The sequence below is a fragment of the Varanus komodoensis genome, unplaced genomic scaffold (genome assembly GCF_004798865.1).
Source record: "Varanus komodoensis strain SLA01 unplaced genomic scaffold, ASM479886v1 scaffold20_1, whole genome shotgun sequence".
Classification (NCBI taxonomy): domain Eukaryota; kingdom Metazoa; phylum Chordata; class Lepidosauria; order Squamata; family Varanidae; genus Varanus; species Varanus komodoensis.
Window position 1 is genome coordinate 15,649,974 of NW_025335587.1, and position 19,349 is coordinate 15,669,322.

Consider the following 19,349-nt stretch of genomic DNA (forward strand, 5'->3'; position numbering starts at 1 on the left):
CAAGCAATAGAGATATCAAGCTGACATCAGAAAATCACTGCTCATTGGCACCAAATGTGTCAGACAACAAAAGCTCACTATATTATCATACAAACACGGAGATGTTCCACTTACAGATATTCAACACAATCATTTAGTTTTGAAGTAGTACTCCATGGGCTTGTCTGCATACATTTCAAGAACAGTCCCTGTGCCCAGCTAAGCCACATCTATGCTAAACACATGAATTGGTGAACGCCTCGCTGCAAGATTGGTCTTCTTTCAGTACCATCTTGGAAAGATCTAAAAGTTCTTGGTAAGACTGTCAGATAAAATATTTCTTTTTAGAAAATACTGGTATTGCTTTTTCATGAAAAAAATTGTACAAGTGCAACTACAGCAAAATTATAAAATATATATTCAAAACAGCAAGTACTGTGACCTGACACTGATTCCTTGCCCAACTAACTCATGAAGAAGTAGACTCACACATGCCCCCTTCCCCACTCAAGTTTCTTGTTTCCCATTCCTCATCTGCCTACTTACCATGTGGAAAAGAGAGGGCTAGATTTTCACTAATTCCACAGAGATCCAAGACTACAAGAGGGCCATATTTTCATTATTAGAAGCTTATATTCTTCTGAATAAGGATAGTCAAAGGGATGTTTTTCCAAACTTTTGGTTTGTACTAGTTGTAGTTATTTTCTCTTTAATTTCTGCTGTTGTTATAACGCCATTAATATATAACTCGTGATAGATAATGAAGCCTTGAATAAGCTAATAAAACTAGCAAATAATCAAGTTTTACTAATATTTTGAACTTGACAATAATTGAATCAATGCAGTAGGAACAGGAGCAATATTACAGTGCAATTTGAAAGCATGTCTGAGACTTACACTTCATTAATTTCTATGATACTTAACTCACTGGCACATGTGCATAGGATTGCAGTAAAAACTAGAACAGATTATTCCAAAAACCATTCCAAATTTTGGTCAGGTTGAAAAGAATTATCGCAAGTAACATTACTTTGACTCAAACAGCTAGAGCACATAAATCAGGGGTCCAATATTTGAAACAGCATGAGATTTCAACACTAGTTTTTACTGCCATTGGGAAACTCAGCAATAAGATTTATGCCTCTTTTAGACCTCAAGCTACAAGAATAAGTAAATAGAATTAAGGACCCATGTAACACTGGCAAAAGAGTTCTCACAATATACAACAGCCTTCTCCAACCTGGCACCCTCCAGATGTGGCAGGTTGCTGGGAGTTGAAGTCTCAAGGCATCTGGAGGACCCCAGGTTAAGGAAGACGGATGTAAGATTCAGAGAACCTTGCAATGCCAACATTTTTATAGTATACTAGATATCATCTAACGCAGTATAGAATATTTTGTGAAGCTAGTCTAATACCTCATGATATAGGGCACCTTTTCCCAACCTGGTGCCCTTCAGATGTTTTGAACAACTCTCAGCAACCATCACTAGCATGGCCAATAGTCAAGTATGGTGAATACTGTAGTTCTAACCATATGAAAAGTGCCAAGTTAAAGAAAGCTGATAAAAGAACAGATTTAAAAAGCTTTTTCTTCTCATTGAGCCACCTGAATTGCTAAATATGAACCTGGTTCCTTTCAGAGAATCCAGAGATTCTAAATACATTTTCTGCAAGGCTTTATATACAATTACTGTCTTGCTCCTTAATATGATTAGAGAATCAGATATGTGATACCCAGATTACTTTATACATGTAAAATAATTGCTGTTCAGTTAAGCTGTGAACCACTAGGCATATCTCCTCCTACATTGCAACAAAGCTTTTATGATTTCTGCTTTTAGTGATTTGTCTTCAGCCAAAGCACACCGTCTGAGATTAAGCAAGAAAACTAATGTAACTATAGATAGAAAAATTAAACTAACTGCATCTGGTGACTATCTAGAATTTATTGTGGTTACTTATTACATTTATGGCTCATAAACAGAGTAATTCCTGAGTCTAGAAAGAATGAAGCAGCTGCTTCAGACTACAAATACAGGGGTGGGGGGCAGCAGTGGCGGTCTCCCACTACATTTTTCCTCTTGGGCATTCTGAAAGCTCATAGAATCATAGAATAGTAGAGTTGGAAGGGGCCATGAAGGCCATCTAGTCCAACCCCCTGCTGTTGCAGGACACCAAGTCACAGCATCCCACTCAGATGGTTGTCCAGTTGCTTTTTGAATGTCTCCAGGGTGGAGAGCCCACCACCTCGCTAGGCAGTTGGTTCCACTGCCGTATTGCTCTGACCATGAGGAAGCTTCTCCTGATGTCCAGCCTGAATCTGGGTTGCTGCAACTTGAATTGATTATTCTGTGCCCTACACTCTGCTATCAGCAAGAAGAGATCTTGACCTTTCTCTTTGTGACAGCCTCTTAGGTTCTTAAAAAGGGGTCTCGTGTTCCCCCTCAGTCTTCTCTTCTCAAGGCTCAACGTGCCCAGTTCCCTCAATCTCTCCTCATAGGGCAGTGTTTCCAAACCCCAGATCATTTTTGTCGCCCTCCTCTGGACCCTTTCTAATTTACCTGCATCTTTCTTAAAACTTGGTGCCCAGAATTGGACAGTGTTCCAGGTGAGGTCTGACTAGTGTGGAGTAGAGGAACTACTACTTCTCGTGATTTGGAAGTAATACTTCTGCTAATGCATCCCAAAATACCATTTGCCCTTTTGGCAGCTGCATCACATTGTTGGCTCATGTTTAGCCTATTGTCCACAATTACTCCCAAGATTTTTTTTCTTGTTCAGTTCTGTTAAGCCATGTATTTCCCATCTTGTATCGATGCCTTTGGTTTCCTTTTCCTAGGTGGAGGACTAGGCACTTGTCCTTATTGAATCTCATTCTGTTGCTTTCCGCCCGGTGTTCAACTTTATCAAGATTGCCCTGGATGGTATGCCATGCTGCACATCTCCCTCCCCTGTAGGTTTTAGTTTAAAGCTCTTCTGATGAAATTTTTCATGCGGTGGCCAAACACCTGCTTCCCGTTCTTTGTGAGGTGCACCCCATCATTTGCCAGTACTCCATTTTCCAGGGAGCTTAGCTTGTGGTCTCAGAATCCAAATCTCTCTTTACGGCACCACCATCGTAGCCAGTCATTCACTTGAAGGATTTTTCTTTTTCTAACAGTTCCTCTTCCACATACTGGAAGGACTGAGGAGAAGACTATCTGGGCCCCGGTGTTTTTTATTTTCCTCCGTAGAGCATCCAAGTCTGAAGTCTGGAGATATCTTCCAACAAAGTGCATGTTAGTGGGTGCATGGGCGGTGCAGGGAGGCGAGGGGAGGCGAGTGCACAATGCAGCGGCTTGTTCACTTGGACATCGTTTTCTCCAAGTGAGCAAACCGCTGCCTCCCCGCTCACAGGGCGAGGTGGGCGGGTGCACGTGTGGGGTGGGTCCAAATGGCCATGGCAGGCCGGATCCAGCCCCCGGGCTGTAGTTTGAGGACCCATGGCTTAGAGGGTCTGTCATGTGGAAGAAGGGGCAAGGATGCCTGCCCTGGGATAAATTCACGGTCTGCTGTCCAATGCTTATAACCTGTTTCACATTCAAGAGAGGACAGCTCATCTCCAACCACTAGTGCAAACTCCCTAAGAACACTAGTTCTTCATCAAACCAGAGGAGAGCATAATGAAAGTTATTTCTCCTCTAAGGAATTCTTAAGGATCCTTCTGTAAATTAGTGCATTTGGGAATCATGCATTTTTGCTTTGTTCCCAGCCAATTAAGAAAATTCTTTTTTTGCACCAAGCTTCTATAAATCAGAGACTGGAAGATGAATACTATACCTGATTGCATACTGCTAGTTTCTATGAAAGTGATTCCACTACAATTATTCTGCTAGCATATCTTTCTGCCTATGCAACTGATTTACTACCTCCACCTCAAAAATCACATGGCAAAAAAAGGATATTTGCCAATGATTGCCAATTTATCCTGAAAAGCAAAGCAGAAGGAGCAAAAGAACTACTGGAATGCGTGAACAATTGACTAGCAATAGAAGACTGTCTGTGAAAGTCCACCAAGACAAAATGCTTAGCGGATTATGAACAATATAAACAAACAGGAAATATAGAGGCCAGCCTACATCTAAAGTTCCTACAAACATCAGCTGTTTGCCTACAATTTAAAAGGCTTCTCAGAAAACTTTCCTAGCCAGGAAACCTCCAGAGAAGCATTCAGCATTGTCATAAAGTCCTCACTGTTCCTCATCATAAATATTATCTCACTTTTTTTTTTTCTGTCCAAGCATGAGAGGAGGTGGGAAAAGCTGTCCTCAAGTCCCTGGTTTAATTTTTTTTCAATTCTTTACTTCTCGCAAGAGGAAGCAGAAGGGGAGAAAGTGGGGTATCGCCTGCATCAGAGAATGAGGGTTCTGAGCCTCCTTAATAGTACAATAAGCATTTGGCATAATAAAAAAGCAGACTTCAAGGGAATAGGCATCTGCATTGAGTGACACCCTTTTATCTGGGCTAGAACATTCACTGCGTGTCTAAATGTCAATTTATCAAGCAAGCTTTGCAATCTACTCAACCCTTCCCTACTCTTTTTATTAAGAGAGGCAAACATTCCATACGGGTGGGCCACACTGGGAGGCAGGGGAAGGGGCATCCAACACCAAACATGAGAAAATTGTATACTTCCTTGCACACACCAAATTCACAGAACTCTCCAGTTCACATCTGCAGCTGCACACCCAGAGCTCAGACAAACCTAATTTAACCTTCACTTATACCTTATTTCAACTATACTTATTCTACTTTCCAGGACCCACACACTCCTTCATAAAGGAGGCATTGCCAGTGCGTGTTCCTCTGTTCAGCTGAGATAACAGGTAACTTGTGAATTTGCAAACTTGCTTAATCAGGTGAAAATGAATATTTTACTTGCTCTGTCTACATTTATTTTAAGAAAAATTTGCTACATTGCAAAATGTAACTCAGATATGTTTTATGAGCTTTCAATCCCCTACGTATTACTTCAAAGTTGCATCTTTATTAGAGCCACAACAGCTGCTCCGAACCGAGTCTGATTACCCGGCTCAGTTCTCACTGAGGTGACAAATGTGCGCCTGGCCTTTCGCAGTTCCGACTCCAGGTAAGGGCTACTGTGATTTCAGTTATGAGGAAGGGTTCTAGCCCACCTTGCTCTCAGTAGGCTACTTTTCTGTGCGTGGAACTGTTGTATTTCAGAATGTGCGCCCATCTGATGTAATAAAGCCCGACACACACAGTCTTCCACCTTAGTAACCTACCGGGCCTAGGAAAAAAAATATTTTCCAGTACAAGCAATATTGAGAAACTAAGTATTACTAGGTTAAACTTGGAATTTAAATGGAGCTGAAGAATCCACACTGTTTTAAATATTTTCCAAGTGCTGGTTGAATGTTAAGCCATGACTGTATCCCTAAGCATACTAGCCTGGAATATGAAGTCACATTAAACATTCAGTCCTTGAATAAACATGCTCCATTTATCCATCTCATAAGAAACAACGCTCAGTTGTGACTTCAGGAAATCACTTTACTTTCTGCTGCCACCATTCTGAACACATCTCTTGGTAGCCATCCTACCATTTCCATACGACCAAAGCATTAACATAATACAGTTGTCTTTCACAACGAATAGATGCCACTAGAAGTATGGATCTAGAAAGCCAAAATCTAAGCCATATAACAAGGTTCTCACTGACAGCATGCATTAAATACCCTGTAAAACTACAGCACAGGAAAAAGATAGGCAGGTGCAAACTTTAAACTCTAACTTTAATTGCCTAAGTGGTACAAAACATGGAAAATAAACTTGATAAAATGTAACCTGATGCTGGCAACAACTACCAGCAACTAGTTCATCCAGTCTACCAACTCCATTCTAAGAATGGAGATTTCGTGAGAACAATATTGGGCCTACTCTTTGCACTTTAATTCCCCCCCACCCCCTGCTTTTTGAATCATCTAGTTTAAAGTGTTTTGGAAATCCTGCTCACTCTTTTCTGGTATTTTCTAGTAAAGAAATTGGGAATGGGGTGGATGGGGGATTCTCATACAACAGTATGGCTGTCCTTGGTTTGTATTTGACAAAATTAATCATCTTTGCCTGGGAAGGATTCACAAATTACAAAATAAAGGGTACAACTAGGCTCTTAGCTCTTCCAAGATTAAATCATGCTTTTATGCCGAAACCTGTTTAAGCAACACATTTGCATGATACTGTCAATTACCAATCCAAGCCCAACTGTGCCTTAGCTGTCAAAAGCACTCTACTCCAAAGCACTCGATTACAGCACATATTAATCCAGTGAATCATAGCATATAATACATGCAATAGTTTTAGTTCAGCACAGCGAAAACTGCAGCGTGACAGCTGAAGCAAACAAAGCAGTCCTTAAAGGACAAAAGAGAAATTTTGCTGAATCAAGACTAGTTAACCTGGAAGTACCAGAGAATACAAAGCAGTAAGGGATAGCTTTCTGTTGGATCAATTTCTTGAAAGGCTTACCCACTTTGTGACTCCTGTGTTCAAGGGGCCACACTGATCTTGCGCATTTGGCTTCACGTGTCAATGCAGGAAAACAATTTAATGTGTGTTTAGGCTATAAAAGTCAAACTGCAAACATGTTTGATAGAAGTCTAGAGGGGGGTTGTTAATATTCCGCTTTAAAACCGGAGGAGAAAACAAGGGACGGAAAGCACAGACGACCACTTTTAAAGCATCTAGTCATATTTAAATAAGGTAAACCAGGGAGTCCTTAAAACACAGGATCCTTACGCACAGCTCATGGAGTTCTGCCACTCTTTTGTGACAAGAACATGCCGAACTGAAGCACGGAAAAACCAATTTGAGGCACAAAGTACTGAGATTAGTGTTTTAAGAAATACATTATTCACTACTGCAGGGGAAATGCAGACTCTATTCCCCTGTCAAGGCCAGAGACCAAAAGAAAGTACTTCCAACTCGAAACAACCACGACAGCCCCACCTCAACTTTTTTCATTTGCAATTATGACACACACGAGTGAAATTCTATTGTCAAGGAAATGACATAGTGATGTAAAGCCAGGTTTGCTGACCTCTAAAGAGACGACACAGACTGCAGCATGTTGCATTTGTCTCAAGGTAATGACATCAGACATAATCCGACCAATTTAAGATGCAATCCTATACACACTCAGGAATAAGTCTCTGAATTCGGTAAGACTTCTGAGGAGAAATGCATAGGATTACACTGTTAAGTTGAAGCAACTTAGGAAGACTTGGGCAAGCCAACTTCCGTTGGATAACTGGCTTTCATTCTTTATGAAGCTTTCAGCCATCAACTCGGGCAAACACATTTGGAGACGTGTGTGCACAGCCTCCAAAGAAAGAAAACAAGGAGCCAAACAAGAAACCCAAATTCACTAGCATATCAATTCAAACTGAGATTTACTCAGGGAAGGGGCCATGTTTCCAAGTGCACCAGGGACATTACTGTATAAGCATTCTTCAAAAGAAGTCCCCGCTTTTTCATACCTGCCACGCTAAGGGTATTGCTGATTCCGTGCCACTGAAAACGCATGCTAACTGCAGTCCACAGATCACCCCAGATTCCAAACACAGAGCCCTCTGCAAAACGCCATGCATCTTGCTTGCTGCAGATGTGCAAAGGAACCTGTTGAAAGGTCTTCCAGCCCAAATGGAAGAACACAGTGCGACCTGAGCCCCGCCAGCACAGCATGCGCCTTATACTCACCAGACCACACCAAAGGCTCCATATCCAATAGGCCTGTCTGGTTCAATATCCAGTTGTTGTGGGTGGTGCGAGTGCTGATGGTGGTGCGCTTTGACGGCAGCCGCTGCTGCGGCTTGTACCTGAGCAGGGGCTGCTGCCGCTGGTCCAGGGGCCTGACCTGGTGCCGGTGATGGGAAATACGGCTGCTGCTGCCCTGGGTTCAACATGGCCGCAGCTGCTGCTGCTGCAGCAGCAGCCGCCGCGGCCGAAGAAGCATGCTGCTGCACGGGATGTACCGCAGCTGCAGAGCCTGGGTGCAAGTGGTGCTGAGGGTGGTGGTGGTGGTGGAGATGAGGAGGAGGGAGGTGGGGGAGGTGGTGGTGGTGGTGGTGGTGGCCTGCTGCTGCTGCAGATGTACCGCCATTGTAAGCCGCCATCATTTTTGCACTGGCTGTGGCACTACAAAGAGACATTCAAGATGATGCCCGCCCGCTGGCTAGCAATCGGTTCAATCTGTCATTTGGCCACAAAAATGAAGTCTGCTATACTTTCACAAGCAGGTTGCCCACCTTCAAAAACATGGAGCTGAACAGGCCTTTACGTCTTCATCAAGTCAAAAAAGAAATGGAGGCTTCTGTGTGTGTCTATGTGTGAGCATGCAATAATTCCCCTCCCCCCCCAAGATGGCTGGTGTAGCTGGTACTAGAATGCCATCCTTCTGTTGCCGTGTCAGTGCCAGTCTCAAAGTTTAAGTCAGTCCCCCTCCCCACCGGAAAAAGGATGTGAGGTTACCCCCCTAGAAAATGTTAGGAGTACTGACAAGTCCACCCCTTCCATTCCCACATCCTTTTCATCTATCTCTTCAAAATATGTAAGAAGATCTTCCAAGGCCTTCTAACACTATTCCGCTCCACTCTGGTCTGTGTATATATCCATCCACCTTTACTACTAAAATCGGATGGATATGAGCAACTTGCTTTGGAAGAGAAAGTGAATAAATAAATCAGGGAACATTAAGTAAGTGGGAAATGAATGTGTCCAAAAATTAATAAGTGAGATGCAAAACAGAAAAAAGTGAGGAAAGAATGGATGGGTGGAATGAGCAATAACCAAAATAAATAGGGAGGGTAGAGTAAAACAAAGCTTGGAGAAGAGATTTTGGAAAAATGATGTGTAGGGAGTGAGAAGTCAAGCAATAAAAGTTATCAAGGACATGGAATACGAAGTTGCAAGACTTTTTCGGAAAAGACAAAATAAAAACTTAAGCATGGGGAAGAAAAAACCCGAGAATGGAAAAGTGCTAAGTGGGAAAGAATAAGAGTCAGAAGTGTGAATAGAAGAATGCAGTAAGAAAAAGGAACCTGGGAAAGAAGCAATCAGGTAAGACAAAAAAGACAGCTAAGGAAGAATGATGATGAAAGAAAGGGGGAAAGCATGGAGAAGAGGGAAAAGGAAATGTGTAAGAAATTAAATTTAAATGTAAGAAAAAAAGAAATGGGGTTAAGCAGCAAAGAACGAGAAAGAAAAGTCAAACACAACGCAGGACAAAAGAGAAGAGCTTGCTTTCTTTAAGGATGCGAGCAGTGAAATACAAACATGATGCATAAACAGACAAGTAAAAACACTAAAAGTTGGAAAATGTTGCCAAAACCCAGTAAGTTTTAAAGAAGACAAAACATTATAAATGTGAGCAAAAAAAGGTGGACTTTTGGAAGCAAAAGGAAGTATAAATATGGAAAGAGCATAAGAAAGATGAAGGAAGTGCGTAAGCGTAGGCAAGGAAAACTATTTTTTTTCTTTAAAAGAATGAAAGATGCATGTATAAATAGAAAATAAATAAATCGAGAAGCCAAACCAAGAATAAATACAGGGGAAACAGGGATCCCGTCCTTGAATCAATAGGTTACGAGGGGCTGAGATTAAGAACCACCCAGTAGCAAAGTGACAGAATGCAGAAGCAAAGGCAGGCTTTCTGGAGAAAGGGGGGGAACAGCAACGAGTGCTGAAGAGCCGAAAGGAAGCAAGCGGCAGAGAGAAGATTCTTGTTTTATGTTTAAGAGATCCCTGAACAATCGAGAATAGGGAAAAGGCTAGACGGAAGAGAATGAGCAGAAGAGACCGTGGTGACGAGGGGAGCGAGGGGATGCTGGTGAAAGGGAGGTAAGGCTACGAGACGGTGCAAGGTGGCAGGGATGAGAGAAAAAGGAGGCAGGGCACAGCAAGAAAGGGACGGGGAGGAATGAGAGATGCGATGGAGGGGGGGGCGAGGAGGGGAGGCGGCAGAGGCGGCGGGAAGGATGGCGCGGGCAGGGGTGCGAAGGGGTCCAGCCGGTCAGCCGCCCCCGAGCCTCGACTAGCCCCTGGGTGGCTCTGAGGTGGGCGCCCCTGCCTGCCTTGCCTGACAGCCTGACCCGGCGCTGGCGGGGGGCGAGGCGAGCCGAGGCGAGGCGAGCTTCGGGTCGTAGGGAGGGAGGGAGGCAGGGAGAGGAGTCGGCGGCGGCGGCAAAGGCGCGCTGCCCCCGCCGCCAGAGGCAGGCCCCCCCGCGGCGAAGCCACAGGCGGGACGGGGAGGAGGAGGGGATGCGGGGCGGGGGCGCCTCAGCGGGCCCTTCCCGAGGGGCGGGAGGGAGAAGGGGAGAGGTCGGGTGGGGGGGTCACTCAGGCCCCACAGCGCCGCTCCACGTCGCCGAAGACGGAGGTGGCCCCCCCACTCCTCCTCCACCACCGGCAGCCCCGGCCGCCTCCGCGTCCGCCGCCGCCGTCCCCTCAGGCCGCCGGACCGGCCGCCGCCGCCGCCGCCTCCTTTTTCTCACGGGAGCCCCAGAGCGGAGCGTAGAGCGAAAGAGCGGCCGGCGGCGCGCATGCGCGCTCCCGGCCTGCCTGGGCTTCACTCTTCTCTCCCCCCCGCCTCCCCGCACGCCGACTGCGCGCGCGCCATCGCACGGTCCGCGCTTCCTCCCTCTCACAAGCACACCCGCACGCCCCCCCCCCCGCCCGAACTCTTTCCCTTTCGCGGCCGCGCGCACAGCCTACCCGCCGCGGCGACTCCTCCTTAGCCTTCCCACCAATGGAAGCCGTCCCTTCGGTGACTCAACCAGCTGTCCCGGCCAATCCCAGAGCTCGGTTCCACCCACAACGCGAGATTTGGCTTCGGCCTCTTTGACTCTGTGGAAAAGATCAAAAGGGGCAGGTGGGGAACCAGCTAGCCAATCCGGCTCTTTTACCCGGCCCCGCCCGCCGCGTCCTTTTTGCCAATGAGACCCCGCGAGACTCTCTCACCTCACGCAACCTTTACCTAGATATTTAGTTCGCGGAAAAGGGCGGGGCGTGATCGATTGGTTGGAACCGCCTCCATTTAAAGATTTCTAGCCAATCAGAGCGCGTAATTTCGCCGGGGAGACTAACAAGCGCTCACAAGCGGGCTCAAGAAAAGAAACACCTGTACAAAACGAAGTGCACTTCGTAGCTCCCTTTCGAATTAAAACTAGCCAATCGTTATAGACTTTTTAGCTTACGCTACTTGAATGAGGCGGGACAACAGCACAATTAGGGGCCCTACGTCAAGATAGATGGCCGCGTCGTCCAATAGGAAGGGAATTGCTGAAGCCAAAGGGTTTCCTCAGGAAACCATTCTTCCGCAGGGATCGTCGTGCTAATTGAGGGGTGGGCCTACGTTCTGATGAGCATCCAAGGCAGCCAATGGCCGTGAAGGAAGGCGGGGTGAAGCGAGGACATGGCAGCCTGGGTGGGAAAGCGGGTTTGGGGGTCAACGGCAGGGCTGCTCGCGCGCCCGCCGTCGGTTGGAAGTGGGCGTGGCCTCGGCGGCGCTCGAGGCGGGCGCGAGACTTCGAGGCATTTCTGAGGGAGACGAATAAATCGCCATGTGGAAAACAATCGCAATGGAGACTAGTTCAAAATAAACTTACTATTTCATACCTGGGTATCCGGTCCCTTCCAATGCAATGTGGTCACATCAGTTCCCCTGCCACTGGTTTATTTTATCTGCGTCCATTCCTTCAAACAGGTAGCTGACACACTGAACCCCATCTGGGTTCCCCTCAGAAATAAGCCTCATCAACCAGATGGATTTAAGGAACCAAAAAAGGGGGATCAAGTATATGGACATTTCACTGGAGACAAGATTATCCTCGCTATTGTATTCCTGATAACTAGGGATGAATGGCAAAGCGGACGAGTGCAAAAGCAAGACCGCAGCTGAATGTTAAGGAAACAAGCTTTGCCTCTAACGTCAACTAGAAACCGCACCATCCAGTCCAATGGCGGTTACAGTCAAGAAATTAGAAGCCTTAAGACTTGGAAGGGCAGCAGTGAAGGGTGTTTCACCAGAGACTCAGGCCAACCTCGATGCACAGATCAATACACACAACTGTCATTGGTTAAGTCATGCCTTCATTGGCACATAACCAGGCCTGAGAAAAACACTTTTTCTAGAAATCAGCATGTGAGCATCCTTGAAATGTAGCTGACACCAACCAGGCACCATTCTAGAGAAAGCTAGTTGGCACTTGACAGATATCAGCAGCTCAAACAAAGGGCAATTCACACCAGCCCACCCCATCCTCCTCCTCTTCTTTGTAACAGTGCCCCCTCCTCCCCACTCCTTTGAAGCATCTTCTCTGCTATGCAAGTGGAAAAGATCACGCCATTGCAACTTTTAACTTCTGTAACCTATTGGAAAGTGTTACCTGTACTACGTGTAACCCTCTAATAATGAATGTATAAAAGGGCCAACTGGGGACTGCTCAGGTGTGCCATCTGGAATGATTCCTTGGTAGTCGGTTACTCTCGAAAGTAAATCCGTTAAAAGAAAACTTCCCCTGTAGTGTATTTTGGCATACGCATACCAGGACACAGACCAACAAGGTCATCCACACCGTTGGGTTCCCAATCACCATGTCTGGCTGTGAAAGCCGGACAGTAAAGAAAGCTGACCAGAAGTAAATGAATGCATTTCAGATTTGGCATGAGAGGAGAGCTTTGCACTGACAGAAAGCCAACGATGTAGTTCTTAGATCCAATCAAGCTAGAGCTTCCCCTAGAAGCAAAAATGACCAGATTGAGGCTGTCTTAATTGGGGCATGTCATGAGAAGTCAAGACACCCTGGAGAAGACAATCATGCTGAGAAAAGGAGAAAGCAGAAGAACAGGAGGACCGAATATACAGTAGACTGACTCCATTCAAGGAAGCCACGGCCATGAACTTAGAAGAGCTGAGCAGGGCTCTCAAGGACAGGTCATTTTGAATGGTGTTGAGATTACTGAACAGCATATAACAATTACGCAGTCTTCAGCTGCAAACCTGGCTGGAAGTGAGCCCTGTTACTTCTGCTCAAGCATGCATAAGATGCTTCTGTATGCCCTGCTCCTGCTTCATCTTGGAAGCTCTGAAGAGTCAGGCTTGCTTGAAATCTGGATGAGTGACTTAAATATTGTGAACCACCCAGAGACCTTTGGCTATAGGTGGTATAGACATGTAATTATTAATAATAATATGGTGCTATTAGACATTTAATATTTTTTGTCTGGTCTCTCTCTGCCTCTTTGTTCTCTGTAATATATCTTCTTGGTCTTTTATATTTGCAAGACGATACTGACATTGATGAACCTGTAACCTTTGTTGCCAATTCTGAAAGTAGGAAATGATCTGGGGAGAACTTTCACAAACAGGATTCTGTGAAAACATACTTGCTCAAAAGAGGTTTTTTTTTAAGAAGGTGGGGAGCAGAGTGGATGTCTTGAACTCTTGTTACAACCCAGCTGGACAGCATAGATAAAAGCAACAAAACAGCCACTTAATTCAGTTGAGCTAGTTTCAGTTTCAAACCAGCCCTAACCATATGAAAGAGACCCTAAAGCACTTGCAAGACAGAATTCCATTCACTGCAGATAATGGCCCTCTTTTCACTTGCACTTTTCTCCATCCGCCTCCAAACAATCCAACAGGCCCTCCTAGTCATAAAAATCTTTATCTGTTTGACAGTTGAGCAAAAGGGGCCTCTACTTTCCTGGTAAAGGCCAAGGAGTAAGTCAGTGGCAAAGACAGGATGACAAAAGGTTCTTCCTTCCAATACACCCTTTGCTGCAGATCCTGAGCAGGAGAAATGCTCAGTGTATCTCCATGTTCCTTTGATTGTGCTCCAAATTCTACTGAAGCGGAAGGGCTGCATTTCAGGGGAAGAGGTGCGGAGATTTGCTGGGTTTGCAAGACATGAGAACCCATCACGGCTGACAAGGCACAGCAGGTGGTCATGTGTGTGAACCAACTCACCTCCACAGGGTGGCTTGTTCACAAGCAACAAACTACCCCAACCGCCCATGGTATGTTCTACGGGTAGTCAGAACCACGATGGGTTGTTGCACCAAGCAAGCCAAGGCACTAGCACTCATCACGGGTTGTGGGAAGCAAGTAGGAAGCCATTCAGCAAGCTTTTGCTGCGTTTGCCGGGCCATCCCAGGGTGCTGGCAGCAAGCGCTTTTGCATTCACTGCAGCTTCCCCACGTGAGACTTTTGCTATCTCCTAGTTGGCAAATAGTGACAGACCATTCCAATGTGCAAGCACCCCTTTCCTCCCTCCTTTCAGTGCAAGAAATTTGTGCAGATGCTTGGTGCTTAAAAAAAAATAGTTGGACTTGTGCAAGTGTACAAGGGCACACTTACCTCCATCAGAAATAGCAAATAGCAATGTCCTGGGATGTGTCCACCATCAAAATGCACCTCTTCATTGCAACATCCTGCAGGCATTTGATAAAGTGGAAAATAGTGAGACCACTATCAAAACTCCGGTTCCTTTTAAAAGGATGTTTTTGTTTTTAAATGGGGTGCCCATGGTTTTTTACATAGATGTATGCATTCCGGCTCACTAGATAATTTGGGGCAGTCACAGCCTCTCAACTAACCTACCTCACAGGGTTGTTGTGAGGATAAACTGGAATGGAGGACAACACTGTAGAAACATAGAAAGGCCAAGCTGGATCACACCAAAGGCCCATCTAGTCCAGCATGCTATACACACGGTGGCAGCCAGTTGCTTGCAAGATCACTCAAGCAGGATGGGTGCAAGACCTTTGCCTGCTCAAGCTCCTCATCAATCGCTGGTAAAGGAAGAAGCACACAGCCAGTAATTCTATAGCCACAGGCGGGTTCATAGGAGTACAGACTGTCCAATCCCTTTTTAAAGCCTTTTAGATTTGTGGCCATCACTAGATTTGTGTGAGCCACCTTGAGTTCCTCACAAAAGAAAAAAGTGGGGTATAAATGTAATGTAATAATAACCATGAGGACTAGAATCTTTAAGGGCAGAGCTATGGCTGAGTGGTAGAGCACAGGAGTGTTGCAGTCAAAGGCTTTCAGGTTCAGACCCCAACATCTCTGGGTCAGAGTGGGGAAAACCCCTGAAGAGCTGTTGCTAGGCAGTGTTTAACCCAGGACTGCAAAGCCCCCAAGCCACCAGCCAGGAATCCTGGGTGTTGCCTAAAACACATCAAACGATCCACCTGTCCTGTCCTGCCAGTCCAACATTGCTTGCTTTGACTGTCAGCGGCATTCTGGGGACTCGGAGAAGATCTTTCCCCCTTTCGCTGCTCCCAGATCCTCTGAGCCGAAGAGGCTGGGTTTCCTACATGCAAAACCAGGACTTTTCCAGCAAGCGACAGTGCCTGCCTTGAATTCTTTTTTCTATCCATGGGTAACAGAGCACGGGGCCAGTCCTGCACACAGGAAAACATTTCCCACAGGCTGAACTAATCATCACTAGCACAGGGGCGCTTGGCTGACTTCTGGAGTGAGTTCCTGAGGAAGCGCTTTATGGATTGCTACTTGCTGATGCTGCCGATTAACTCTTTCCAAGCCATGACTTCAAGCCTTATTGCAGAAGCAAACAAAGCATGCTTGTGAAATGAGTCCAGGCACAAACCCACCACTCATCGCAGAGGCTCTGAGTAAAGCCGATGGATATAGGGTGGTGGGAGGAGGAGGAGGAGGAAAGGATCACATGCTTGTTCCCATGTCCCCTCTCCCTTCCCACCAACAAGCAGCCCTTTTCAAACAGCACGTCGCTTAGACAGTCAAACGCCTCCAGTATATTTTATTCATAAATGCTACTGAGCCTGCCACAAATGTCACAAAGACGGCGCTGAGAGACTGGGTCTCTGCCATGAATTGGCCTGATCTTTTTGTTTGCCTCTTTGTCGAAGCCCCTGGCATAAGCCAAAGTGGTGTTCGCCTCTCTGGAGGCACAATAGCGTGAAGAAGATCTTTGAGGGCATGACTAGACCTGACCCCAAACCTGTTGACACTTGAGGCAAAGGACAGGATGCCATAAACGAACGTGCAGAAATTGCCCGGGCTTCGAGATCTGAAGATTACCAGTGCAGAGAAGGTGGAATGTCAGCTTAGGGTGGAGATGCCCATATGTTGAGCATAGGATCCATGCAGATTTGGGTCAGGGGAGGCGTTCCAACAGGCACTGCAGAGCCGAGCTTTATCAGTTAAGAAGGAGCACCTTGAATTGGCCAGAACCAAGCTGCAGCTTCTGAACCATCTCCAAGGGCAGCTCCTTGCAGAGTGCGTTGTTGTAGTCTACCTCGGGGAATCCATCACTGGAACAAGGCTGGCCCTGGTCAGAGTTGGGTGGAGCTGGTCCACCAACTGAAGCGATGAGCTCAGATGGGGTAGAACAAAAACGAGTGCCCAGAAGGAACCCAGTGTGCGCAGGCTTTGCTCAAGGTCTCGCCATTTGCAGGGGCTATACCAGTCTTTTAGGGTTTGGACTGAGAGCCAGGCTAGGGTTAGGGCGCTGAAAGTGCCAGGTTCAAAACCCACTTAAAAGGATTTCTACTGGTAGGGCTGGCTCCTTCAGGCAGGTTGGACCTAGTTCAGCCAAAGAGCTAAACTGACTTTCAGAGAAGCTCTGTGGGTAACATGCCGGGGTAAGAAGGGTCTAGACATCTGAGGACCACAAAAGGGCCAAAATTGGCCTGCTATAGATGGTGTAGAAGGTTACCATCATTTTGGTATAGGAACCCAGGTTGTAGCAGGACGGAAAGGTTCTTTAACGAAAGATTTCCAACTGTTGCAGCATGCTGACCGAGTCAGGAAGCCCTCTCTCCAACTCTCACTTCTGCTGTGCATGAGCTCCCTCGAAGTTGTGCCACGACAACTCCCATCACCCCCACTCATTGCCTTTGCTGGCTGGGGATGATGGGAGCCACCGTGCAGCAACCTCCGAGGACCCAAAGTTGGAAAAGGCTGGCTACGGTGAGGAAGGTTTTGAGCCTTAGAAGAGCAATGGAAGTGCTAAGAACCCTAAAAGATCCTGACCGTGGGTGTAGATGATTAATCAGATTGAACATAATGGGCTCATCAATGCCCCAATACAGAAGAAAGATCATCATTGCTGCAGCCAAAATTCAAACCAAGCTGGCAGAATCGAGAGCAATTCCAAATCACGTCTCTCATGCTTTAAAAAATATTCACATTCCTCCACCACGAGCGCACAAGACAATCAGCACTGAGAAAATAATGACCCTAACACAGAGAGAAAGATGCAAGATGAGTTCATGCAGATTCCGGGAGAGCGCTGGATAAATAGGGAAGCAAATGATTTTGCTTCAACAAATAACAGATGTGGGTAGGGAGACTTGCTGGCAGATGTGTTGCTTTTAATGCAAAAAAGGCATTAGAAAGTATGTGGCTAGGAAATCAATGGCAAATTACCAGTCCTTTCAGCTTTCATCCAGAATGACGCTACTGTATCATTTCGCTTTTATACTAGTTTGTCATTCCATAATCATCTTGCATGTGCTTTGTTTTTACCATTAGCAAAAAAGAATCAGCTTTTAAACAAAAAATGTGGCTCTCTTCCCATATCATTGGCTTCTGAGTGTGATTTCCCCCACCCCCACCTCCACGCACCCCTCCCACTAGAACCAAACATGTCAGCACCAGGGATGAGCAAACTTGGTTTCTCTTTCTCAGACATTCTGATCTTGCGGATCTTAAATCCTTTCTCTCCAAAATAAGAAAGCCATTGTATATTTTAGTGAATCTTACCAGAACCGAGCAAGCAGAGTTCTCATCTATTCCTAGCACAGTGTCAGTGTTCAGAGCTGGGACGCGGATGGCAGGAGACAAGGCAGAGGCACCGCAAACAGAGTCTGAGTCAGAGCCGCAAAATGGGCCAGGGCCTGGAAGGACACATCAGCACAGGAGGAGGATGTGGTCCTAAGCAAGCCGAGGACTGAGAACCAGGAAGACAGACAGAGGTGCAGTTACCTTGAGACGGGATAACAGGGCAGGATGCACAGCCCCACAGAAGATGGCAGGAAAGGATTCATACGCCAAGGCAGGATCTGAGCAAGGAACCGTGCAGGCACCACAGCAAACCAGAAAACCAGCACGGCCAAGGCTAGTTCTGGAAGGAAGGGTCTGCTCTTAAACGCTCTTCCCCAGCTGGTCCTCCTCAGGAGGCTGAGTGCGCCACACGGGCCTGGGCTGATCCTGCGAATACTAAGCTGGGCTTCTGGCTCTGGCCACTAGGACAGCCTAGATCATGCCACACAGACCAGGATCCCCCCCCCCCCCGCCCACTTCTGCATTAAAAAGTACCAGAGCAGGACAGGGAAAAATTATGGTAACTGGTAACACAAACAGGTCAGCACAGAAAGGAAGAAGCGCATCCTTGGCATTTCCCCTCGTTTTGTTGACCTTCCCCATTGCTGCATGGGGTGTGTGTTTGTGCTGCAGGCAAAACCAGCAACCAGACTGTGATTGCAATTTTGCTTCGATGCCTTTGTTTATTACACGACGGTCTTGAGGAACATTACCATGTACCACAACAATCCAGCCATCGCCACCCTTGGTGCACGGCAGATGGTTTCACGGGCAATCCTCGGGAGCTAGGATTAAAAAGCAATTTCCAGCAAGTTTAAAGTGGGGCTCACTATGTGGGTCATGGAAATTAACTCTTTCTGAGGAGGGGACTCCAGTGTTGGATTATCACTGCAACTTTATAAATCGGTGGCCAGTGGGGATGTGAAGAGAGGCGAAATTGTGAACCAGACCCTCAGCCGGCTCCTTTTCTCCATCCATGGGCATCTTAATAAAGGAGAGCATTCCATGTTTATTCTGAAATGGTACATGAAGCCCTGGCAGCATAAACCATTTATCATGGATGGAAAGCATGGTCATGCTCATAGGCAGTGGCGTCATAGACAGGAAAAAACAGGAAATGCAATTCCAGAATGTTTGTTTTCAAGGGTTAGAGACTGCGGTCTCCTACCAGAGCATCAGGCTCATAGATGGACCCTCATTGCTCCTGTGAACGCGGTAAAAACTAGGCTTTTAAGTTCATGATTGATTTGCACTTAGGAAGTCAGCAAATAAGGGAAAGAATTAACAGCTCCTTTGAGTATAAAGGACAGCAAAGCTCCATCTATGCATCTCTTCGTCCATCACTTCCCAGGCCAGTATTAAGGGCTGGCAAGTTTGGGCAAGTGCTGAGGAACAACACCCCAGTGGGGGCCTACGGACCACAGAAGCCCTGGGCTTGCCTCTCCTCTTCACCACCAGAACCACTTTGCCCACCTGTCTCCTGCACTACCCCAGGCAATG

The 19,349-nt window shown here is 46.4% G+C and overlaps 1 protein-coding gene across 2 annotated transcripts in view; it reads right to left on the reverse strand.

The window, feature by feature from the left end:
* The window catches only part of NLK (nemo like kinase), a 95,598-nt gene extending 85,393 nt beyond the window's left edge, over positions 1-10,205 (reverse strand). The window contains exon 1 of one of the 2 annotated variants that reach the window (XM_044430223.1): positions 7,739-10,205. In XM_044430223.1, coding sequence (XP_044286158.1) covers positions 7,739-8,190 — 452 coding nt within the window. In that variant the 5' untranslated portion in view covers positions 8,191-10,205. The remainder of the gene's footprint in view (positions 1-7,738) is intronic. The other variant, XM_044430224.1, reaches the window with a different exon arrangement.
* Between the last annotated feature and the right edge of the window lie 9,144 nt (positions 10,206-19,349).